This window comes from Mesoplodon bidens (assembly GCF_964165515.1).
Source record: "Mesoplodon bidens genome assembly, chromosome: 4".
In the NCBI taxonomy this organism is placed as follows: domain Eukaryota; kingdom Metazoa; phylum Chordata; class Mammalia; order Artiodactyla; family Ziphiidae; genus Mesoplodon; species Mesoplodon bidens.
The window spans coordinates 162324105-162350532 of record NC_138160.1 but is presented as its reverse complement, the minus strand read 5'-3'; the positions used below and the strand labels follow the sequence as shown (position 1 = coordinate 162350532).

At 44.6% G+C, this 26428-nt stretch overlaps 1 protein-coding gene across 1 annotated transcript in view; it reads right to left on the bottom strand.

Annotated features, from left to right (window-relative positions):
- The window catches only part of SLIT3 (slit guidance ligand 3), a 624276-nt gene that overhangs the window by 565812 nt on the left and 32036 nt on the right, over positions 1–26428 (bottom strand). Inside the window, exons 2-3 of the mRNA XM_081232840.1 lie at positions 13061–13132; positions 6864–6935 (exon numbers count right to left, since the gene is read on the bottom strand). Of these exons, the coding sequence (XP_081088966.1) occupies positions 6864–6935; positions 13061–13132 (144 nt within the window). The remainder of the gene's footprint in view (positions 1–6863; positions 6936–13060; positions 13133–26428) is intronic.

Below are 26428 nucleotides of genomic sequence, written 5' to 3'. Positions count from 1 at the left end.
CTCTTTCTTACATGTTTTCATTGTTTCTATGGAGATTACTAGTTTCTTATTCTTCATTTTTCTTATAAAAATTTTTGTATGAGCTTCAATCATAATCCTCTTGGTTGCTTATTTCTTTTTTAAAAAATAAATTTATTTATTGTATTTATTTTTGGCTGTGTTGGGCCCTGCGTGGGGGCTTTCTCTAGTTGCAGCGAGCAGGGGCTACTCTTCTTTGTGGTGAGCGGGTTTCTCATTGCGGTGGCTTCTCTTGTTGCGGAGCACAGGCTCTAGGTGCGCAGGCTTCAGTAGTTGTGGCGCAGGGGCTTTGTTGCTCCGCGGCATGTGGGATCTTCCTGGACCAGGGCTCGAACCAGTGTCCCCTGCATTGGCAGGCGGATTCTTAACCCCTGCGCCACCAGGGAAGTCCCGCTTGTTTATTTCTTAAATGAAAGAAATTTCCTTTAATTTTATGAGGTAGGGGTGGGAAGTGATAGCTTTTTTAGCTTTAAGAGTCTAGAGAGCTCATTCTTGGGGTTGTTTGTTGTTGTTAAACTACTGAAAAACAGGGCCCTATATTTTCTAAGATCTGCCTCTTTTGGTGATTTCTAGCACTTGCATCGAGAAGGTTTCTTTTCATTTCTACAACTGTACCTGTTCTGATTGACTAGTCCCCAGATTTTCTTATCAACGTTAGGCCTTTCTTTGGAAAAGAGCCTTGTTTTTGTTAGTTTGAAGAATTTATAGGACCCAGAATCCTCCAAGTACTATCAGTCATTATCACATCATGATTCCTTTGTTCTCACCATGAACTGGATCTAATCAAACTCCCTTCTGATTTGGCGGCTTTTCTCAGTTTGACCACTGTGTTTTCCAGTGAGTACGTGTTGGTAATTTTATCGATCTCCTGTTCTCAAGGACTTCCCTCTGCTTTCTTCCACATAGCTGAGACAATGCAACAGTCTTATAACCGTCAGCTATGCCCCCTTCACCCCCATCTACGTACCCTCGGGAGACAGGCGTTTACTGGGATACTTCGTCAACTAGCTTTATTGTAGAGGCCGTGTGTCTTTGGTTTTGCTATCCAAGTTGTTCAGCATGTTTTTATTTGAGAGGGGGGATTTTCAAATGTTTAACCAGCCCTGCCTTCCTGGAATAAGCCACACTTGGTTGTAATATATCCTTTTCAGGTACTGCCAAATTCATTTCGCTAATATTTTGTTAGGAAATTCATATAAATATTCATGAAATATGTTGGTTGATATTGTCTCTTGAAATGCCTTGCTGGGTTTTGCTATAAAGGTTATGCTATCCAAATGACAAAAGTCATTTTTTTAATAGAATGAGTTTATGGTAAATTGATACTATTTATTTCTTAAAACTTTGGTGCAATTTGCTGGTGAAGCCATCTGAGCTTAGAAAGTTCTTAGTGAAATATTTTAATTAAAAGTTTACTTAGATTTAGGACTATACATACTTTCTACTCCTTCTTGTTTGTTTTTAATTTCACTTAATCTCTAAAATCATTGAAATAAAGTTCTTCAAAATCTGCTCTTACTATCATTTTAATCTTTGTAAAATCCATAGTTATGTCCCCCATTTTATCCTTTATGTCAGTAATTTAGTCTTCTTTCTTTTTTGTTTACTAATAAGTCCTGCTGGTTTTTATAATTTTTTTCAAGAATGAAAGTTTGGTTTTTTAGGGTTTTTCTATTTCACATACTTCTGGTATTATTGATTTTCTCTCTTCTACTTGGTTATTCTTTCCCTAGCTTCTTATGATGGGTATTTTAATAAAGATTTTAGCCTTACTTCATTTTAAATATATACTCTACATAAGTCAAATAACATGCTTAAAGGCTATACATTTTCCTGTGGGCATGGCTTTGACTGCAATCCACACTTTGTGATATATTATGTGTTTATTAACATTCTGAAAAATATATCTTCCAATTGCAACAGTGAAATGTTCTTTGATTCAAAGGTTATTTAGAAGAATATCATTCAATTTCCAAATATGAAAATTTGCACTTACTGCTTTTTGTTGATTTCTGTATTTCTACTGTGGTCAGAGAAAATACTCCTTATGATTTTAATCCTTTGATATTTGTTGAGACCTGATTTCTAGATCAGTATTTGATAAAAGTTCTGTATGCACTTGAACGTTTATTCTACACTTGTTGGTTGCATTGTTCTCTTTGTTTCACTTAGGTCAGGTTTGCAAACATTGTCATTAAAATATTCTATATTGTTACTAACAATTTTGTCTGCTTGTTCATCAACTACAAGAACCATATCTTAAACGAGTATGAACTTGTCTATTTATCCATTTAGTTCTGTTCAATATTTGTTTTCTGTATTTTCAGAATATGTTTTTAATATACACTATACATAACACACACACGCACACTATACATAATACATATATACGTACTATACATAATAGTACATACAAACATAGATTTGCTGTACTTTCCTGGTATATTTACTCCTTTATCATTATGAAATATCCCTCTTTATCTCCATTAATGTTTCTGGTTTTGAAGTCTTTTATCTGTGTTAATACAGCCACACCAACCTTCTATTGGTTAGTGTTTTCATGGTATCATTTTTTATCCTTTTACTTTCAGCTTTTCTCTCTCCATATGCTTAACGTTCATCTTTTGAAAGAATCATATAATTATTATTTATTTTTTAATCCACCCTGGCAATCTGTCTTTTAATTAAAGTATTAATCATTTTCATACAAAATAATTATGATATATTTTTATTTAAATACATTATCTTACTATTTGTTTTGTCTCATTTTATTCTATGTTCCCTTATTTGAATTAATCACATTTTTTGGTATCATTCTATGTCATTTCTCCCTCTATTAGGTTAAATTTTTTTTAACTATTCTTTTCAAAAGCTATCTTACAGATTACAAAATGAACCTTTGACTTAATAAGGCAATAAACATTAGCACTATTATCATTTTCTGCATAATTCAAAGATCTTCAAACACAAACTCCATTGACCTTTCCAAGTTTTGTGCTACTGTTTCTATCCTAAGCTTCTTTCAATATAGAACAGTCAAGTCCCACCTCCTTCGTAACACTGACTTTTTAAAGAGACCAGGGCAGTTATCTTGCAGAATGTCCCAGCTACAGGATTCGCTTGTTTCCTCCTGGTTTTATTTATCTTGTTCCTCTATCCTGTTCACTTCCTGGAAATCAGAAGCGAGCTCGAGCTAAATTAGATTTAGAGTAGGCATATTTAGCCAATGCTTTGAAATTTATATTTTGTCACATCAGGGACATGATAATTCTAGCCTCATAATGTTATATGGATTAAAATGAGATGGCCTATGTCATGACTAAGATGGCATCTGACACATAACAGGGAAAGAGCAGAGTTTCTCAACCTCAACACTACTGACATTTTGGACTGGGTAATTCTTTGTTGTGGGAGCTATTCTGTACATTGTAGGATGTTTAGCCACATTCCTGACTTCTACTCAATACATCCTATTAACATCCTACAGTTTTGACAATCAAAAATGTCTCCAGACATTGCCAAGGGTCCTCTGGCGGGGAAAACTGGTCCCAGTTCAGAACCACTGGTATAGAACAAAAACCTAAGTATTTGATAAATATTCTACAAGTGCTTACTATCATGCTTTGTGCAAGGCTTAGAGATGAACAGTTAAATGGAACATAATTCCTCATCTCCAAATACTCATAGTTCTGGGGAGAGACAATCAAGCAAATAGGGAATTAAAATATGGCATAAGTGCTCTGATATGGACCATCATGTGTTGTCATGAGGAAAGGGGCACCTAACTCAGCCTGGAACAGAGGTCCTTTCACGGAGGAATAGAGAATTCCTGAGTAGGGGCCTGAAGGACAGGATTCTCTCCCTTTTCCCTGTAAGCCTCAAGAGATTACACCCGTAATGACCATTCCAAGTGAAAATAAACATTACAGAAAGGATACAACTTCCAGCCTCTTTCAGAGTATGATCAATAAAGATTAATTTACTACCAAATATAGAGACACAGGTAAAGTAAGCCAGTAGTGAGAGCCAGGGATGATGGCGCAATCAGCCCTCTACCTGTTCCGTTGTTAATAGCAAATACCTTGTATTTTCCCATTCTATAGTCCTCTGTCTGTGGGCAGACTGGATAACCAAAACCAGATAAACACTAGTCAGGATCACATCACACACACCGACACTGAAAGGCCTTAAATGAGAGAGGCTGTCCAGCTGTACATAGTAGTCCAGCTACCTATACTTCCATTCTTCTTCCTGACCAAGTACTTCTCAGCTCACTTGCAATATAAGTCAGAAACTGGCTAGCTGTTCACTAAGCCTGTTTCCTCTACTTCTAGGGCATATAGCTCGACTACTTTCCTAGCCTCCCCTGAAGTTTACTGTGGCCACATGACTGAGTTCCAGCCCAAGGTATGTAACAGTAGAAGTAACATGGAGTCCTTCCAGGTCTTTCCCATGAAAACCTCCCATGTACAATCCTTACTGCTGTTTTCCCTTCCACTAGCTTGATGCCGACAAACACTGGTACCTTGGAAGCCACGATTTAAAGATGGCGGAGCCAAGGAACAGAAGGAGCCCATGTCCCGAAGTCTCCCCTTGGAGGAGAGAGGCCCAGCAACCAGGAATGCCCTTACTGGGTTTTATATGAATAAGAAGTAAACTTCCACCCTGTTAAGCTATGAGATTTGAGGGTTTATCTAGTACAGCCGCTAGCATTACCCTCTTAATACACCAAAGCAGAGAAACAGCCAGGTTTACCCTACAACTGTAATCCTCTCAGTCCCTCAGACATGCAAGGTATTTCAGCCATGTTGACTAAGCCAAAGAAAAGCGCCTTTTGCTGGACTATTCCACTGATATTCCCTGGAGTTCAATGGGTATGTGAGAGGCTATTTGCAGGGCCATTGCTAAAGATCACACTTCATCGAATGCTTGCAGCAGAGAAATATGAAAGGACGTGGGCTTTGATGTCAGACAGATGTGGCTTTGAATCTTGGCTGCCCCCATTGACAATTCTTTGGCTTCATCTCCCTCAGCCTCTGTTTCTTCATCTGCAAAATGAGGGTAATCACACCTCACAGGAATTTTGTGGGGATAAAATAACAGATAGCACATAATATACTGGCAGAGTTCCCAGCATGTCCAAGGTACTCAATTAGTTCTTTCCCAACAACCATGAAATTAATGAATTGGGAATTTATTTATATTTATAATCAGAAGACTAAGCAAGAAGTGGCCTTCTCACAAAGGATTTTGTATTTATTCTTCCACGTAAATGTTGAGTATTTCATACAAAGGAAGCAGGTTCAACAAGTACTTTTATTTATTTTTTTCCTGGGTCTAAATAAGGAGAAGAGTTAACATTTTAAGAAACTTAAAAGTATAGATAGGGCTTCCCTGGTGGCGCAGTGGTTGAGAGTCCTCCTGCCGATGCAGGGGACGCGGATTTGTGCCCCAGTCCGGGAAGATCCCACATGCCGCGGAACGGCTGGGCCCGTGAGCCATGGCTGCTGAGCCTGCACGTCCGGAGCCTGTGCTCCGCAACAGGAGAGGCCACAACAGTGAGAGGCCCGCGTACCGCAAAGAAAAAAAAAAAAAGTGTAGAGGCAACATTCATTATTTTTATCTCTATTTTCCCTTATAAGAAATTAAAGTCATACTTTCAAACCAACAACAGAACATATGCTGACCTTTGACCCAGAAGGAGAGCAATGAATGAGACAGTTCACAACACAGAGCAGGGAGTAAAGGATTTTGCTGGGTAATATCCCTTCCCCTTCTCAGGTTGCCCCAGATGGAATGACTCCAAGGGAAAAGATGGCAGATTACAAAGCTCACAAGTTGGTGGAAAGTCCTATACTTTACCCAAGCCTATCTCTGTAGATGAGATTTGGAAACGGGACAGGTAAAGATGGGAAGATCCTTAAGCTGGAGGAGCAGAGAGCTACTGCAGGCCCGTCCCCCGAATGCAGGAGAAGGAGAAGGAGGCTGCAATATCAGGTCAACCAGGATACAGAAGGAAGCATGGAAAGAGCCGCCCACCAGCATGACTAAGTGCTCCTGGGGAGAATCCCCTCTCAAAGGGCAGAAAGCAAATATCCAGATGTTATGAGCTGCCAGATGTGATTAACCGAGGAAAGGGGAAGCTGCCCACTTAACTATCTGAGCAGCCTCCCTCATCACAGTGACCCGAGAGTTTTCTGCAAAAGCATTAATCAACAAAACGAATGGAGGCTCCATCCATCTCCCATCCCCACCCCTTTTGCTTTCTCCCTCTGTCAGAGTCAGAACAGTGGCCTATTTTTAAACCACTGGCAATGCATTCTCTCATGGAAATATGTGGGCTTCCTGACACAGGCTGATGCTCACTCAGAGAAGATACAGGCACACCGAAGGCCTCGCCTACCCACCTGTCCTGTTCTCCCGTGAGAATGGGGCAGAGGGGGCCCCGAGGAGAAGGCCTGAGGAGGGAGCCTGTTACCCATGCACAGGAGTAGGGAGTTTCTGATGCTAGTTTCCATGACAGGGATAGCTAACTGAGGTCCTTCTTCCCCCAGAGAAGGGAAGGCTGAGGCTTGGGCAGGAACAAGCCCCACGTACAGCTACCAAGACAGAGCTCAAGGCTGGGAAGCAGAAAAACAAGCCCCAGGTGCCAATTCTAGCATCTTTTAAAGAAAAAAAGTTTAAATGGGTTTCAGTGTCTCTTTAGCAGGCATCTAATGTGCTTTAAATACAATAGCAAACATTTTATTAAACATTGGAGCCCTTTTTTTTCTTAGCAAGGCTACAACGAAGCCAATTTACAAACAAATAAGGCTTTTCAAGAAAGGAGGTTGTGCTGTACTTACAATCGCTCCAGCTGCTTCAGATCCTGGAAGGCGCCTCTCTCGATGACGCTGACCTGGTTGTCTTCCAGATGCCTGGAACCACAAAGGCAGCAATGGTCAAGGACAAGCGGGCCTCAAGGATCCTCATACTAGGCTGCAGGCCATGCAGGCATGGTCACTCAGCCCCTACCTCGACCCTCGGATGGGCCCCCTCAGCCAGGATCAGTCTGGGGGGACAAGATAATTCACATCCCAGCTTGGTGTCACGGTAACCAGGGTTTCACCGCCTGCATACTTCTACCTGACAGATTGCTTTCCAAGCCTCTATTTTAAGAATGTTCTCAGCAAATACCCTCCCAAGCACTGCAGGATGTTGCACAGAAAAAGAAGAGGTAAAAGCTGCTTCTTATAAAAACCACACATATATTCAGCATCTCTTCCCTCGGAGCTCCCTCCTCCAAGGATTCAAAAATACTTCATTGAAAAGGGCCTTCTCTGCTCACTCTTTCTCTGGGTCACCTCGTAGAAAGGCTGAAGCTATTGTTGGGTGCCTGCCTGTGCCAGAAACACCACAAGCCCAGGGCCTGGCTGCTCCCAACATGAAGGTGATGGTCACAAAAGCTACGTCCTCCCAGCCACAGGCTCTGCTGACCTCCAAAGTCCTCCAAGCAGATGTTTAAAACTTTGACGCATGCATGTGGCATATCCTAAGAATTGAGCAGACAATGAAACATTTGTTTCCCTAAGTTTGAAAAAAAAATGGCAGCTTAAAATGGATTAGCTGAACAGTAGGAAAGAGAAGAAGTGAGGCTGCATAGTTTCCATCCAGGGCTGACCCTGGTGGCTGAATGGGACTTAGCCGGGATGCAGTTGTGATTGAAGGATGTTTCTTTGGTAGGTGGAGCTTATTAGAAGGGCTGTGGGTTCCTCTGGATCAGGCAGGAGGACAGGCGCCCTGAGGCACCTGACAGAAAAGCAGAAGGAAGGAAGAGTAGCCTTGAGGAAGCTTGGCCTTCACTTCAGAATAACTCTTTGCATGCCAGCCCTCCACCTCTGAGATATTTCATAACCCCTAACACTCAGGCCCTTGTGCTGATTTTCAAGTTCATCTTCCTCACTGTGCCTCAGGACCAAGAAGGTAAGGTCTTCTGTTCATCATCACAGTCCCAGCCCTAACACAGGTGCCCAGCACAGCAGCCCCTTCATAGACGTAGTGAATGAATAAAACACTAAAGAGGACGTTGGACCACAGCGCATACTGATTTTACATCAAGGAAAAGGCTAGTCCAGGACACAGGAAGTTTCCAACTATCAGAGGGATGGGGATATTTTGTATGGGCTCGACGATATATGTTATATTTTTGTGAATTTGTTGCAAACATTTAAAAAAAATCGGGATATTACACACACATACACACCCCAAAGAAGAAACTCCAAAATCAGCTCTGATATTTCCAAATATCAACAACTTTGGATGAGGCCAGAGTCCTCATCCACTCTGATTCACACGTTTATGTTCCTTCTGGCCCCTGTAGGCTGGTCTCATATAGGCTCCTCACTTAACATACATGGGCTCCCAGGAACAGAGGTTAAGAGACTTGCCCAAGGAGAAATTATTTGTATGAAGTCACACAGCTAGTGAGGGTGGACCTAACTCCCAATCTGGTGTGCTTATCAAATTTGGTTGAGAATCCCTTTTCTGATTTCTTACTAGCTGATGGTGTGCTTTTGAACTATCTAGCCAACCTCTCAGAGACTCAGTTTCCTCATCTGTAAAATAGCACAAATAAAACATTTCATAAGTCCTTGTAAGAATAAAAGTGGAATAAAGTATATAAATTATCCAGCCCAGGATCTGGAGTACAATCAGAGGCTTAATAAATGTTCTTTTCCTTCCCTTTTCTTCCTTTTCCATCCCGCCATACGGCCAGGAGGGCCTTGGAATGCTCGTAGACTCACACCAGCACATCTCGCTAAACAGGGAACCAGTTCAAGGAACCAGTTCAATATTTGTGACGGGGGGTTTGTTCAGCTGGGTTTTTACTATCAATCAATCCCTCATAGAACTTGCTGTCCTTACTTCCCAATTGTTCCAAGGAGCAACACTAGGGTGGCTTAGTGTCACATTCCCTCAGGGTTTCTGAAGGCGTCTAACTCCAACCTCCCATGAGGAATCTCTCAGTTCTGTCCTAATTAATCTAACACTACCAGCTTCTTCCAGAAAGGGGAGTAGAAGGGATGGTTGATACCTGTCCCTCCTCCTTTTTGCTCAAGCCCTGGGAGGCTAACTTTTACCGGCTTCATCAAGAAGCTTCCTTGACTCTGGTTTCCTATTGGGTTCAGCCAAAGGGAATCACCAGCAGGAGATGAGAGGGTGAGAGAAGAGGGAGTGAGGTGGGGGATTTATTCCCAGCTCCCTCCCTGCCAAGTCACTGCAGGTGGACTGCATTCCTCTACCTAAGACCCCAGGTGCTAACAGGCAGTCCCCTTCCTTTGCTGGGCTCAGGTAACCACTCCCTCCCGCCGGTCCTTGAGGCTCAGAGGGGACTAGTGACCGTTGTTGCTAGCCCCAGGGAACTGCGCCAACTAACTCTTCCTGGCTTCTCTTAATCTCACCCACACCTTTGCAAATAAATCTTTATTTAGCTCTCCTCATTTGTCCTGCTGGGGTCCTAACTGGTAAGGTAGCTAGGGTCTCTTCTGAATCTACTTCCTAGACCGATCAGAATCCAGCCTAGCACCTGGTCTTTAAAGGCTCAAGAAATAACCAACACTTGATGAATAAATGGATCACTGAATGAATGAGCTGTGAACTTCCCATCCAGACTTCTAGGCTGCGATGCAATTCGGGAGTTTGTGCTAAAACCATTGCTATCACTCTCATTTTGCTGAGCAGATGCAGGAGACCCGGGGATCCAGGAGGGGCTGGACACGCAGAAGGGCTGACTATGGCTTGAATCTGTCTGAGTTAGAGGGACACAGACTGTGCTCATTTTCAGTTCTTTCGGCATCGTTATTTTTTTACTTTTAACACTGGATCAGAATCGGAAATCGCCCCCATGTGATGATGGCTGGGGTGGAGTTTAACTCTTGAATTAACCCCATTTGGGATAAAGCTGGTTCCCACATTGTGGGCATACTTGCAAGAGTTCTTGCAACAGACTACTAAGAAAGGGAATATAATTGATACCACCAGAAGAGATCTTTTCCTATTCCTGCCCCTTGGAAGAAAGAATTGTTATAAGCAATTCTTATATCTTCCCCCTGAATGTACTTTATTTGGGGAAAACCTCTGGATGAAGCCGAAGTTCCCCAATCTCCATTTTATTTGCTTTCGCCCATTCACCTGCACCGTATTAACAGTTCTGCATGGAAATGGGTGGCAGGCTCAAATTATTCAAGACGACTGAGTCTTTTCTGGTTTCACTATAAATTGTAAATAAGAAACAGATACAGGGAATACGCCGAGGTGTGATGAAAGCTTTTCAAAAAGATAGTTGTCTAGGTTACTCAGCTAAAAAGAATAGACTGAGGGAAAATATGGTTTAAACGTCTGGATATTTTATTGGTGTCAGAAAGCATTTCAGCTACCCCACGTAGCAGATTCTTTCACACTAATAAAGGGCCACTTGAATGGGATTGTCTTTGAGTTTCTAAGGAAGATAATGAAACACAGTATATTAACAGAGTCTATGAAGTGAGGGGAGGGGGAGGGTTTTAGCACTGCTTATCAAAATAAGAAGAATGTACCAATTAACTGAAAAGATAAACTGTAGTCAAAGGAATGTTGTAGACCATCCAGAGGATATTAATATGATCTTTTGTGATTATTTTAAACTTTCTATTTGCAGAGAGCAGATATGGAAATTGGAATTTTTATTAGTCTCTCTGATGTAATGGTAAGAAAATCAAAGGGTTGTTTTTGACTTTGTTAGAAAAATGAAGCATTAGGTGAAATTTCTGACTTGTATGAAAGGACATTTCTCACAGATTCTGGGGGAAAAAAATGGAAAAAAATAGAGAAGTGTTTGTTCTTTAAGTTGGTAAGTGACCTGGAATCAGGAGTTTACTGCCTATATCTCTTTAATAAAAATCACCCTAAAATTGAGCCATGAAAATCTCCCACCTTTATCCCAATCTCCATTCTGATCCATACACACTTGTCGGAGCTGCCAGTCATTTGACAGACACATGACTGCTTGGGGCAAAAGAAAGACTTGGCAGAGGGTAGGGTCTTCCCTCCAGGGATGGTGGGAGGGGGGGTGCACTGGCCAAAGACCAGAGACCACATCGAGGGGAGAGCATCTGCTAGCTGGAGGCCCAGCACTCAGATCCTAGCAGTCCCACACCCTGTTGCTCAGGGAAACTCTGGTCAGCCACTTGCACATCACGCTGCACTTACAAAATTCCTAGACTATCACCTTCCTGGTTTTCTAAACTTCCTATAACACAAATGAACAGAGGCACTGCATGGAGGTTAGAAAGCACACATTCTGGCTTCTGAGTCCTCCTCCTTCAGTTCCCTGCTACGTGGAGTTGGGACCACTTAACCTATCTGTGCCTGTTTCCTCTGGGCAGATAAGGGTTAATAACTATGTAACAGAGCTTGGTCTGTGGAAGGTACCATATATACCTCAGTTATCATCATCATGACCATCTACTTCTCAATCAGGAAAACAATGAGACACAAGTAACGTTCCACAGGTTTCAGTGAGAATAAACACATTGCTCGTGAAAGTGCCAAAATCATAAAGCATTATATGTGTAACTATTAGGGTTAGAAGGACTTCTAAATACTTGTTATGGGTCAAACTGCATGCCCCCCAAAATTCATATATTGAAGCCCTAACTCCCAATATAATAAGAAGTGACTTTATTTGGAGACAGGGGCTTTACTAAGTAATCAAGTTTAAATGAGGCCATTAGGATGGATCCTAATCCAATATGACTGGTGTCCTTATAAAAAGGGAAAATTTGGACACAGAGACAGACATGTGTAGAAGGAAGACAATGCAGAGAGACCCAGAGACAGCTATCTTAAAGCCAAGAAATCCCTGAGGCCACCAGAAGCTAGAAGAGAGGGCTGGACCACATCCTTCCCTCACAGTCCTCAAAAGGAACCAACCCTGCCAACACCTTGATTTTGGACTTTGGAAATTGAGATGATAAGTTTCTGTTGTTTAAGCCCCCCAGTCTGTGGCACAAAGTTACAGTAGCCCTAGAAAACTAATATACTACTCATTCCCTATTTTACAGATGAGAAAAGTAAGGCCCAAAGGAGTACAATAGGGTGTAAGGTCACATGGGCAGTTAATTCTGAGTCAGGACCAGAACCTAATATTTCCAGTTCCCAGGATACAACTCACTGTATTATAATGGGTTATGAGTAAAAAGAAGGAGGTGGCTTTAGATACCAAGACTTTAGTTGCTACTTCTAGTAAAAACCTGCCGGCCAAGATTCCAGGACACGACAAACACCAAGGCAGTGGCCGGATTGCCCAGGCTGCACTCCAGGTCTGAAGCCACATTTATGGGTCAAAATCACCTTCTGAGTAAAGAAGGAAAGAGGGTCCAATTCCTCCTCTCTTGTACCCCTGAATGTCTGAGACTCCTCAGTGGACAAGAATTTGGGCAGCTTCTTATCACTCAGATTTAGGAATGGATGAAAGTGTTCAATATTTAGCAATGAAACCTGATATTTCTTGCTCTCCTGCTGCATCAATGCCCCTCTCAAATTTTGCTACCTGTCTGCACAGCTGCAAGTGTTCAGCAAGGGCTCTGACCCTGTCCGACTCTCTCCCTCCTTCCTCTCCTCCTCTCCATTAAGCAACAAGATAAATAACTTTTGTCCTGATTGCTCTTTTAATTCACAGGCTGGGGGAGAAATTATAATCTCTGTGGAAGGGAAGCATGGTTAGCCAACCTGACCCTGCTGTCATCCTAGAAGCTGGGCAGGTTGATTTATTTGTGTATAACCTTCTGTGTTCCCTGTCATTGGAACTGACTTCTGCCATTGGTCTAGCCAGCCTACAGCATGGAGACACAGAATGAGACAGCTGGGGAAGGAAACCTGGATGTACTAATGAAGGGCTTTCTGCTGCAGAAGGGCGAATTCTTGTTGTCCAGTGCTTGGGGATGTGATGTCAGGGCAGTGGGACATTTTCACAAGGCTGAAGAGCTGAGAGTGAGAATGCATTGGAGAGCCACATGTTACTTACAAGACTCGGAGGTTCTTGAGTCCAGCAAAATCGGTCTTGGTGATCCTGGTGATGTTATTTCTGTCCAGGTCACTGCAATGGAGAACAAATTTGGGTCAGATTTTTGCAGGTTACACTTATGGTCTATTTAACCCAGACTGGCTTAAGCTGGAGGGACGTTGCTTGTTAAGGAGAAGGCAATTCCAATGAGTAATGGTATTCCCTAGAGCATGCCCAACCAACCCGAAGGACATTGTATGGAATAAGCTAGCCATTATGTACACAGTAGAGCCCTGGTATGTTTAGCTACCTGGCTTCTCTTGCCCCTTCTTCAGATAACAAATTTTTCTTTGGAAGCCCCCCTCCCCCAGCTCTTGGATCATATCATACAAGTGGGGCTGACCCCTCTCCCCAACTCTGGAGATGGGCACCTGATCTAGGCCAGGCTTATAAGCATCTTCACTCCCTGTGACCACAATAATTGTTTCATGAGTACATACATGACTCAAATTCCCAATAGCTTTCGCTCCACTGGAGTTGCCAGAAGCTATCTAGCTACCATGAAGAGAGAATTTCCAGAGTCAGGAGATGAAAAGAGACTGGTTCTGGTGCTATGCTATGAGTAATTGGATCCACCCATGCCTGATGCCAGAAACCTCTGTATTTTGAGATTATGTGAGCCAATCTATCCCATCTCCCTTATATTTTGTCCTAAATCAGTTTGAGTTGAATTTTCTATCACCTGAAACCAAAGGAATCTTGACCGACTTTGGTACCCACCTAGGTACTTGTCTATTTTCCAGCTAATCTGCAAACTCTCTGAGGGCAAAGACCATATCTCATTTAACTCCATAGCCCAACACAGTAGAACATGTGCCTGGCAAGAGTAATCTCGTACAACAGGTAAAGACAGCTTCATGGATTACTCCTGCCCCAATTTGTAGGCTGAAGCTCCTGAAAATGGCCCCAAAGAGAAGAATTTGCCATGGAAGAGCTCAAAGCATTATGGTGGCGTTGGTGTCCAGGAGAAGGAGGCACCTTGGATGGTAGAAAACCAGGATTAGAGAAAACCAAAGTCAAGAAAGAACTTGTGAACAATCGTATAAATACTGTGATCACTAAAGCTATCTACGAAGACGGGATACAAAAAAAAAATCTTTTTAAAAAAGGACCATGAATAATATGTTACAGTTTTTAATAATGGAGGCTGAACAATTAATTCCTATTTACCATGTCTTCTTGATCAGAAACTTTTCAAGGTTTTGGCCGAGTTGGAGTTTAGCTTTGCTTCCTGCCAGAACATTTAGGTACTAAAAGGCCATTTTCCCAATGACGGATCCCCATCCATGCGTTCACTACTTCTTTGGTTCTCCTACTCAGGTCCTAAAGTTGCCATCCTGTTATCATGCCTCAGAAAGACCTGTGAGTTCTCAAGTTGCATAAAATGAAAAGGGAAACAATTTTCAGATTCTAGCACTCTGTATAAAGACAAATCAAACTGGAGGAGGGATTACTCTCCTGATTGCAAAAGTCATACTGAAATAAAAATCAAGTGAGTCCTGGAGCCCCCTCCCTGGGGAACCACCTCCCTTCCTCATCCAGTTTTCCTCTATCTAAAGTAACAGTCATTTAGGTTATTACAGAATATTGAGCAGACTTCCTTGTGCTATACAGTAGGTCCTTGTTGGTTATCTATTTTAAATACAGTAGGGGATATATGTATAAGTATAGCTGCTTCACTTTGTTATAAAGCAGAAACTAACACACCATTGTAAAGCAATTATACCCCAAAAAAGATGTTAAAAAAAAATAAATCCAGTAGTGTGAATATGTAAATCCCAAAGTCCCAAAAAATAAAAAAAAAATTTTAAAAATACAGTAACAATCTAAGTTGTTTCTTAACCAGCTTGTGATGGAGAGAGGCAGCATTTAGACTTCTCAGACTAAGCTGAGGGCTGGTAAAGGAGAGCAAGAGTCACCCGGGGAAATAATGAAAGCTGTTCATGCAAGGAGTGAACACCAGCACACAGACAGGAATCTGTGTGTGCTCACCATCACCCCGAGTTCCTTCTCACCCCCCATCTCACCTGGGATGGATGTTTGGGGACCGTGACAACTGAGAATATGACAATGCAACCAAGGGTTTAATCACCAGGACACAGCGTGGTAACTCGGCAGCTTGTGTTAGCGGCCGCGGCACTGATATTTTCAATTAATATTTATTTATGAAAGGGCACAAAGTGTGCTGCTGAAATGCCGAGGACTTGGAGGCATGGGTTTGGGTGGGGACTGTGGGGTTGTCTCAGGCACAGAGTCAGTGTCTGGGAGGCTGAGTTTCAGAGGGAAGCAGCCATGAGTTTGAATGCCTGCCCTGCCACGTACTGAGTGACTTATGGGCAGTTCGCTTCATCTCCAAGGCTCAGTTTCTCCAACACCCTCTAACTGACGGTGACAATCCTGACCTCAGGAGTGTTTACGAGGGTTAAATGAGATGATGACGCGTTCACAGTGCTTATCAGGCGCTCGTTAAAGAATCATGGCAGCTACCGTTACTATAATTAGTTGAGTGAGAGCACCACGAGTGGTCCCCTTCCGCTGCCTCTCCCGTGCAGTGTGTCTAGGACACCTATTTCCCTGGTATCTGGCTACAGAGAGAGGGTAGGGAGAGAGCTGTGTTGTCTGTCTGCCCCAAACCCCACCGCCACCCCTGCCCAATGTGCAAACTGCCAGGGAGGCCAGGGAGCATATGGGTTTTGGGTGACACAGGTCAGGGTTCAAATCTCTGTCCTGCTGCTCACTCCTGGCTGTGTGAATTTGAGTCACTGACTTACGTTCTCCGAGCTTCCATGCTTTACATAACCCTCTCCTGCTTGCAGACCTTGGTGTGGTGAGGACAGAGCCTGGATGGCCAACCTGCTTGGCTGAAAATGGGAACTAAGGAAACTGCCACTGAGAAGAGGTTTGCACCACCTCATGTGTCCGTCCCTTCCCCAGCCCCATCGTCCCAGGCCAGGCGCCTTAGCCAGATTTCTCAGCCTTCAGCTCTGTCCTGTGAAGAAATCAGTCTGCTTCAGCCCAGTATGAGTTCTGAACCGTCTGCAGGCACGAATGATCCCATCTGGGGTGATGTTAGACGGGGAAGCCATTACAGCATCTAGATCGGGGGTAGGGTGGGCAAGTGGGGCCGTTTCATCAATAAAACATGTCTACAAACAGTTTCTTTGACACACCTGTCCTCAAGAGGTGGAGTCTCTGCCCCTTTCCGTTGAGCCTGAGCAGGCCTTTGTGACTGCTTGGACAAACAGGATTCTGGCAGAAGCGATGCTGCAGAACTTCTGAGGCTAGATTAGAAGAGGCAATAAGTGACTGCCTGGCTGCTTCTCAGAGCACTTGCATTGGAGCCCTGAGCTGCCATGTGAGGTCAGAAGACCTGAAGTCCCCAATGGTAAGATCATGTGAAGGGACCAGAGAGAGAGAGAGAGAGAGAGAGAGAGAGAGGCACGTGAGGAGCCCCATCTGGTCCAGCCCTGGATGTTTGAGTCTTCACAGCCTAGAGGTCAGGCGTATGAGTGCAGACGCCTTAGAGATTCCAGCCCCAGCTACCATCTGACTGTGACTTATGAGAAATTCTGAGCCAGATCACCCAGCTGAACCACTCTTGAATTCCTGCCTACAGAAACCATGAGAGACAATACTAAAACGAGTGTGTATCTTTAAGCCATTAAGTTTTGGAGTGATTCGTTTTGCAACAATAGAGAGATGGAAGAGAATGGAAGAGAAATAGTTAATGTCTGAATAGTTAATTTACCATTAACAATGGAACTCCATTCACATGACTCTCAATGGCATGTCCTTCCTGAGGCTTGCCTGCCACTCTGGAGACCCTCAGTCCTGTCATTATGGCCAACGATGGCTCAGAGAGGCACATGTCACCATAGGGATGAGGTGAGAACCAACCCTTCTCTCAGGCTCTGAGAAGAAGAGACTGCATAATTAGGGTTGCCCATCCCTCTAAGTGGGGCTTAGGATGCCATGGGAATCGCCATGGTATTATATTAGTATTCACAAAATGTGGTTGCCATGCATCGAACACTGGGGCAGAGACTGGCAAGTTGTCCACCGCACCATTTTCCTTCTGTCTAGTGCACAGAGATAGACCACATTTCCCAGTTTCCCTTGCAGGGCGGTGCAACCATGTGACTGAGTTTCATCATTATTACGTGAGCACAAGTAATATATGCCACCTTCAGGCCTGTTCCATAAAACTTCCTGCCCAATCCTACATGGCAGATAGAAAGAGCCTGAGTCCTTGAATGACTGCATGCAACAGAGATCTTCCTCCCCTGTCTCCCCATTTACCTATATTAGACTCAGCCATGTTCCAGAAATAACTCTTAAGTCACTGAAATTTGGGGACTATTTGTTATAGCACTCTACACTGATGAATGCAGTATCTTTGAGTCAGGAGCTTTCTAACCTTTTTCTTTTCCTTCTCTTTGCAATAGTTCTGAAAGGTAGGTATTACTACCTTCCTTCAACAGATAAAAAATACTGAAGATCAGCCTTAAAAAGATATTTGCTGGGCCCAAACTATGCACCAGGCACTGTACCAAAAACTTTATGTTTATTCTCTCTAATCCAGTCAGCAATCATATGTAGTAGGTACCTTAATTATCTCGTTTTTCACATGAGGATGCACCCTAGCTTAGAAGATTTTATCAGTAAGTCAAATTGACACAAGGTCATACAAGCAGTAAGTGGCAAGGTTGGGATATGAACCTAAGCTCTTGAATGCAGGGGCCATGTTTTTAACCAACACATCATGCTGCACATCTCCAGCTAGGGTCTAAGCATATTCTACTATATCAGGGTAACCAATGATTGCCAGAAAAATGAATGAATAAATAAATAGAACAGAACAGAATAGAATTTACCATCATATGTCTTAAAGAATGTGAAGGGATACTCCTAGTGGCTTTGCTGCTCCCCACTCCAGCCAAGTCGGTGCATTTTTTATCCCACCTCCCCTGTGAGATCTGGGCCCGTACAAGCGCTGAGCCCCTTTGCAAACTCCAGGGGAAAGTGCTTTCTTGCTGTTTTTGCCCATGTCTGGTTTCTACCATGTTCCTCATCATCTACCACACTGCTTTCATAAACAGGCATCACCATGGTAAACTCCTGCATTATTTTTCCCCATCCCAATCAGTGAATCATAAACCAGTGCTGTGACTTGGAGCTCTGCAGTATTTCCACATCTGTCTGACACCTTTGGTGGGGTGGGGAGGAAGTGCAATTCAGAACAACATTGGAAAAACTGAAACAAAAATGTTCTAGGGCAGACCACTGTCCTTATCTTGGCACGTGTATATTCATCTTTCTTTTGATTCATTATGCGGCATCCTTGCAAAATTTTTTTTTGCCGTGGCACATGCAGGAAGGGCGAGGAACGAAAAACAACCCGCAGTGAGGCAGCATGGGGTTGGAGAAAAGGGCTTCAACTATAAACTCAGAAGATGTGGATCTGACTCTCCACTTTCTCACTTCTTAGCTATGTGACTTTGAGAAAGTCACTTAACTTTACTGAGCCCCAGGTGTTGGTACTGTTGATGAAACTTTTATAAAGTATGACCAAAAATATCAGATCTATGGGATTGCTGTGAGGCTCAAGAGGTAAAGTATGTGAGGAAGGGCTTTCTAAACAGCATTTGGAGTGGTTCATTTTCACCCACAGCCAACAACTGGTAGGGAGAGGATGCAGAGGATAGATTAGCACTGGCTTCACAAAAGATGTTTATCTGTGATGCTGAAACATACAGAGTTAGAGAATACACCATCAGTTCAGATCAGACCTTAAGACCACCTGCCCTCGGTATGACCAGTGTATACAGGACGCCGCCTTCTGGGTTTCAGGAAAGAAGATAAGGTCTCAACATATGGTGAACTTGTAAGGGCTGCCCTACAACACAGTAGTCCCTAATGCAGGGGTATACAAGCAGAGATTAGTAGTTGACCCATGTTGAGCAGGATGCCTAGGGGGCCCTTGCGACAGGTGGGAGGCTGGATTCACGACCCATAAAGTCCTGACCATTTTGAGATCTACGATTCTCATATTTGGGGGCCCAGGCCAAGTGGGCTGAAAAATTATGGCTTGGTTCTTGCTGTCAGAGAGCTTGCAGTCTAGTTGAGGAGATGGACTAGGATTTGTGAGATACTTAGAGAACACTGTAAGAACATGCAAAATTAAATGTTAAGAGATGTGGGCTACAGTCGGTGGGGAGTGGGCAGTCAGAGATCTGGGAGAGACATCACAGCAGGAACTCAGAGAGAAGACCCCCTGGAGCGGATGGGAAGCGGGGGACAGCAGGGGCCGCGCAGGGGTCACAGAGAAGTGGCGGGTCTGAGGAGGGGGCGGGCAGCAAGCTCCTGCACAAGCCTTCAGAGGGTGTGATGCACTCGTGTCAAGATCGCATTGCCCGATCTGGGGGAGTCCCACTCGGGAAAGGGTGGGAGGGGCCCGAATTAAGATGTCTCTTGCCTAGCCTAACCCCTTGTTTATCATCAGCAAAGAAGAGGTTCCAACCAAGCCAGAAGAAGTTGGCAAGGGGGCTGTGGCCTCAGTTGCAGTTATTCACCTTTCTCCAGGCTGGGAGGCTGACCTGAATGGACCACACTGCAAGGCTGGCTCCTGGGCCCTGCTCTTCTCTTTGAGCTGGGAGGAAGGGAGAAGAGGGAGGAAAGGCATTCACTCTCCTGGTTGCCACCCTGAGAGGTCACCCAGGTTAGCCAGTGTCGCCACCCAAGGTCACGGCTCCTCCTCATGACTGACCGCTTCCTGCCCCAGGACACTTGACCTCCTCTCCTCTCTTCTGGTTTAGGGATGGTAACAGCTCCATCGCCTCTAGTCCTGGTTCCCTGAGCCACACCCACACCTCTGAAACAGCCCCTTGTAAATCGACCCTCCTCAAATAACCCTAATTTGAGTTTTTCCAGCTGTTTTCTATTTCTGACAGATTCACCATTCACTCATTCATTCATTCATTCAACAAACATATCTTGACCATGAAGTTTCAGGCCCTGGACTAAATGCTGGGAGCCAGGGGTAAACTGGCATCATCTGTGTCCTTAAGGAACTCAAGAGTTTAGTGGGGAAGAAATAAAGGGTCAAATACCACAGACTGTGGTAAGCATCCTACACTAGGGGTTCACAAACATTTTCTTTAAAGGGCCAGATAATACGTAAGTTAGATTCTGCTGGCCATATTTTCTATTGCAACATTTGACTTTGCTTCCTAGCATGAAAGCGGCCACAGGCAATACACAATCTAATGGGTGTGGCCATGCTCCAATAAAACTTTATTTACAAAACAGGATGAAGGTTGGATTTGCCCTGGAGGCTATAGTGTGCAGACTCCTGCTCTAGACTGTGCCAGACGTATAAACAAACACAGGGTGGGTAGGGGAGGGTGGGATGAACTGGGAGATTAGGTTTGACATAAATACACTACCCATGTGTAAAACACATAGCTAGTGGGAACCCGTGGTATAGCACAGGGAGCTCAGCTCGGTGCTCTGTGATGACCTAGATGGATGGGATCAGGGGGGATGATGGGAAGGAGGTCCAAGACGGAGGGTATATGTATACGTATACAGCTGATTCACTTCGTTGTACAGCAGAAACTAACACAACATTGTAAAGCAATTATACTCCAATTAAAAAAAGAAAAAGCGGGGCTTCCCTGGTGGCGCAGTGGTTGAGAGTCCTCCTGCTGATGCAGGGGACACGGGTTTGTGCCCCGGTCCAGGAAGATCCCACATGCCGCGGAGCGGCTGGGCCCGTGAGCCATGGCCGCTGAGCCTGCGCGTCCGGAGCCTGTGCTCCGCAACGGGAGAGGCCACAGCAGCGAGAGGCCCGCGTACCGCAAAAAAAAAAAAAAAAGAAAAAGAAAAAGAAAAAGCTTATGGGAGACTATATCGGAAGGAGTACTGAGTTATCCGGTTTTCAGGGTCAGGAGAGGCTTCTCTGAAAAAGTAACATTTTAATTGAGACCTCAAGAATGACTTGGCCATAGCCAGGTTGGTTGGCATGGGAATATGTGGGAGGGAGAAAAGAGGATTTCAATAAAAGAAACAGCATGTATAAAACCCCGGAGGCATTGCCTCAGGATAACCACAAGCAGATTTGTTTAGCTGTTACTTTTGGCATGTTGCAGGGGAAAGTGGGACATTCCTTCTTTCCCTCCTTCCTTCGTTACTTCCTTCCTCCCTCTCTCTCTCCTTCCCTTGCACCCTTCCTTTCTTCCTACAGCATGCCTTTATTAAACACCTACTCTGAACCTGGCACTGTGCTTGTGGCTAGGGTATTGCACAACACCCGAAAGATTCCTTTCAGGAACTCTGTGAGTCCCGCCATGGCCCCTGCTGTCACGTTTATTCTCTTGGAGAGTGTGGCAGACAACTTCTAGGGCAGCCTCCAGATCCCTACTCCCTGGTGTCAGCACCTTTGTGTAATCCCCTCTCCTTGAGCGTGGGCAGGACCTGATGGCTTGCTTCCTGCCGACGTAATACCACAAAGGGGACAGGAGGTCACTGCTGTGGTTACATTACGTATGACTGGAGTGCCTGCCTTGCTAGGGGACCCTTTCCCTTGCTACCTGTGATGAAGTGAGCAGCATGTCAGGGAGGCCGATCAGGCAAGGAACTGAGGGCAGCCTCCACAAGAGCCAAGGAGAACCTGAGGACAACCCGCAAGAGCCTGAAGCCCACAGTTCTAACGGGCTGCCAGAGGCTGACTTCTGCCAACAACCTCAAGAGTTTGGAAGCGGGTCCATCCCCAGCTGAGTCTTCAGATGAGACGACAGCCCCAAGCAACAGCTGAATTGCAGCTTTGTGAGACCCTGAAGCAGAGGCCCCCAGCTAACTGTGGGGTAATAAATGGGAGTTGTTTAAAGCTGCCAAGTTTGAGACTGTTGAGCAGTCAGTGAAAACTAATACAGTGGGACACAGGCAACCACAAACAGACGGCAGAACTACAGGCTACAAGGAAATAACCAGGAAATCATGCCAGGGTGAGGTGACGAGAAGAAAGATGGGGGTGGGAAGAAGCAGGAGCGCTAGCAAAGGTGGCCAGGAAGGGCCTCTGTTAGGGGGAGAGATTTGGTCCAAGACTCAAACAAAAAGGAGGAGCCAGATGAGGGGACGGGCTGAAGGCAGAAATTTCCAAGTGGAGGAACAGAAACACAAAGACTTTCTGAATAGAGAAAGCACTTCAAGGGCCTAAGCAACAGAAAGGAGGTCCAGGTGACTGGACTGGAATGGCCCCAAATGGGATATAGAGGCAGGTGGCACCCAGACCGTGGAGCACTCACGGGGCAGACTTCAGGTCTTCAGCCATCAGAACCACGGCGGGGGTCAAGCAGCGAAATGACTGAACAACCCTCAGTCTCTTTCCCTGACATCAAACCTGTTCCCTACAAACAGATTAATCTCCCCAAAATGCCAGCTTCTCTCCCAGTGCAAGAGCACAGCAGCTGGTGGGTCTCATCGCTGTTTTCAGCCTGCCTCATTTAATTCTTTTGTTTTCTTGTTTTTATTTTTGTTTTTGTTTTTTAACTTTTATTGGAGTATAGTTGATTTACAATGTTGTGTTAGTTTCTGCTGTACAGCAAAATGAATCAGTTATACATATACATATATCCACTCTTTTTTAGATTCTTTTGCCATATAGGCCCTAACAGAGTATTGAGAAGAGTTCCCTGTGCTCTACAGTAGGTCCTTATTAGTTATCTATCTTATATATAGTGGTGTGTATATGTCAATTCCAATCTCCCAATTTATCCCTCCCCCTCCCACACACCCCCGCCCCGCCCCGCTTTCACCCCTGGCAACCGTAAGTTTGTTAATTCTTACTTCTTTCACTCCATAGACATTTACTGAGCACACATCAGATCAGGAACTGTACTAGGCACTCCATCAACACCTATGTCCCTGCTATTTGCTGGCCTCGAAAGCCCTCAACATTCTCCCCTCATCCAAATCCTACTGTTCTGTTATGGGTTGAACTGTGTTCCCCCCAAAAGATAACGTTGAAGTCCTAACTCCCGGTACTTGTGAACATGATTTTATTTGGAAATAGGGTCTTTGCTGATGTAATCAGGTTATAAGAGGCCATTAGGGTGGGCCCTAATCCAATAGGACTGGAGTCCTTAGAAGATGAAGAGACAGAGACACACAGAGAAGACATGTGATGACAGAGGCCGAGACTGGAGTGATGCAGCTGCAAGCCAAGGACCACCAAGGATTGCCAGCCACCATCCAAAGCTGGGAAAAGGCAAGGAAGGACTCTCCCTACAGACTTCAGAGCAAGCACAGCCCTACCAATTCCTCAATTTCAGACTTTTGCCTGCACAACTGTGACAGAATATATTTCTGTCGTTTGAAGCCACCCAGTCTGTGGCATTTTGTTACAGCAGCTCCAGGAAACTGATGCACCCTCATTCCAGGCTTGGTGAAGCCTCCCACCCCTGCTCTCTGCAGGGCTCCCAGCCTCTCCATCCTGCGCTGATCTGACCCTGCCCTGAACTTCTGCATCATTTAGCCTCTGCACAATCCATTCTGGTCTTTCGTCACATTTCCTTCCACCTCGTTATGTTGCTGCCTGTTTCCTGTGTGTCTGCCTCCTCTCCCAAAGGAGCACGAAGCTCCGTGGGAGCCAAGACCACAGACTCTCCTCCCCCACTGCCCCCCCAGACACCTCGAGTGAAATGAGGCCCCTTGGAGACGCTCAGAGAAATGTACACTAGTTTTCTTTGGATCCCGGGGTGAAGAGTTTTGTTTTGTTTTTTAAACATCTCACATTTTGCTCATTAGTATTGTCAATGTTTTCCACAGTAAATCTGTATTACTAATTCACCCCCTCTTCCCTCTGGAAAAAAAGAAATACTGAAAAAAGTGGTCCAGTTGAAATAAGACTCTCCCCATAGCTAAAGTGACCAGCAGAACTAAAGCCACTCAAGACTCTAGAAATCTGGCCAAAGGAAAACATTCCTTGGTGAGTCCAAGGACAGTTCTTAGGAGCTGCTCAGACTGCCCTGTCCTAATGGGTGGCTTTCTTTCTTTGCTTCCTCTCCCAGCCCCAAAGGGTCTAATGTCATCCATGCATCTTCCCCAATGGAAGAGAGAAAACAGCATGTGTTCAAGAACTGTCAAATTACCATCCCACCAGGTCACAGACAGCAGTGTGTCCCCGCGGATCAGCCACCACAGAGCTCTTACCTCCTGCCTTACCTCTCCTGACTAGCACAACAGGAGGTATCATTCAATTATTCTGCGACTTTTATACTTCATTCTCATCATAACCACATACAAGTTTAAAAACACAGACAGGCAGACGGGAGAGAAAGGACTGAATTCGATTTAAAAAACTAGCTTCACACTACCTCAGTTGTTTGCGAACTAAGCCTCCCTGGGCTAAATGTCTGGCTTGGCAACACTCTTGCATATATAATTTTACACCTGCAAAAGTTTGCAGCCAGCGCCGTGCAGACAGCTACCTGCAGGGAGGAGAACGGGCCAGACAGAGGGGCAGCCTGGATGCTCGTATGCAGTGGAGGATGTGGTGGAAGTGAGGGCCTGTGGGAAGGAGACTCCACTCTTCCTCTCCTTGCAGCAGGAGACCCCTGCCTTGCTCTGTTCAGCTTCATCCTCCAGCAGGAAGAGGCACAGCCGGGGCATATCCAGCTCTTTGCTGGAGATAGTAGAGTAGAAGTTGCAAAAGGGATAGCCCAAGGGCCAATTGTGGCCCACAGAGATGTTGAGTCTGGTCCTCAGCACGACTTTTAACATTTGTAACTCAACTGCCAATTTGGGAGCACTTCACGTACAAATCTGCAATTCTGGTTTATCTCCCCCAAATCAGGTGATGTGATAACCGTGGGCCTTCTCGGCCACTGGAAACTGGAGCTAAGAGGGAGGGAACAGCCCATTTTGCTCTCGTATTCATCAGTCCCATTCATCTGCTTCCCTCACCTACGTCACCTGCCTGTTCCCTACTGGCATGTGAGTTTGAGATCCCTGCTCCTGAGCCTAATGCTTAAGAAAGCAGGCCCTGGAATCAAACAGTCTCGGCTCAAATCTTACTAGAGAGCAGTGTGATTTCAGGCAAGCTACTTAACCGACCCCTAAGCTTCTGTTGCCTCATCTGTAAAATGGATATAATACCAGTAGTACCCAGCTCCTAGGATGTTGTGAGGATTAAATGAGATGATAAAGTGATTCTACCGCAGGGCTGGTGACGTAGTAAGTACCCAATAAGTAACCATTACCATCAATTTGATGATTATTTTTCATGTAAAATGTGAGCACAAGTAAGATGTAGAAAGGGCGGGTGGGACCTTGGTGCTTAACTAACCTAGAAGAGGCACCTGGTCTTCCCCTGATTTTCCTAGTCCACCCAGACACATCAACCTTCCATAAAGCATCTTGAGATCCAAAGTGGATGTCCATATTTCATTTATAGCAGTGAATGTGGACACCAGTTAGAGCCAGAGTGACCACACAGTTTATCATACAAACTTGATAGCAGTGAATGTGGACACCAGTTAGAGCCAGAGTGACCATATTTATCATACAAACTTGAATGCTTTTGTGAATCAAAGGGGATGCCATTAACAATAATATCAAGAAAACAGGAAAAAGCTGGGACTATCCTGAGCAAATCAACATCATGTTCGTACTCGCTAGAGCCACAAAATACCCATGACAGAGGTGGAAGACAAAGGAAGTGCTCACAAGGGGGCCTGGCTGCCCACCATGTTTTTGTTCTGAAGGAGCCCCCCTTCTAGTCCATTTGGGCCACTGACCACTTCAAAGTCTATGTTACTTGCAGGACGTGTCGTGGTTAAGTGTCATTCTCTGAACGATGCATGTCTCCAAGCCTGACCAGCTACAGAATACACACACGATTCACTTTTAACATAGGTTCAGTAATTGCTTTAAGAAAACAGGAAGGAGCAGCCCAAGGAATGCAATGATTGCTCCATGAATATAAACATGGATTGCATTGGAACAGACTACATACTTTGTATAAACACTAATAAAGTGAGTTCAGGCTGAGCTGTGACTTTAAAGGAAACTCTTCCCCATAAACATGTCCTGCCATGCCCTAATAACTCTTTAATTTGATGCACATTTGGGAAGGATGACGCAAAGTAATCATAGAATAACGTTAAGGTCTGTTGTGAAGCAGGAGTGGTGGCGGGGGTGAGGGAGATTGTGATGCAACCTGGACCTAACGCCATCCACCAGAGAGTTGGCTCCGTTGCTCATTTCACACATGGAGGGAATTTGCTGAGTGACACGCAGGAGATCAGAGACAGGTCTTTGCAGGTTCAG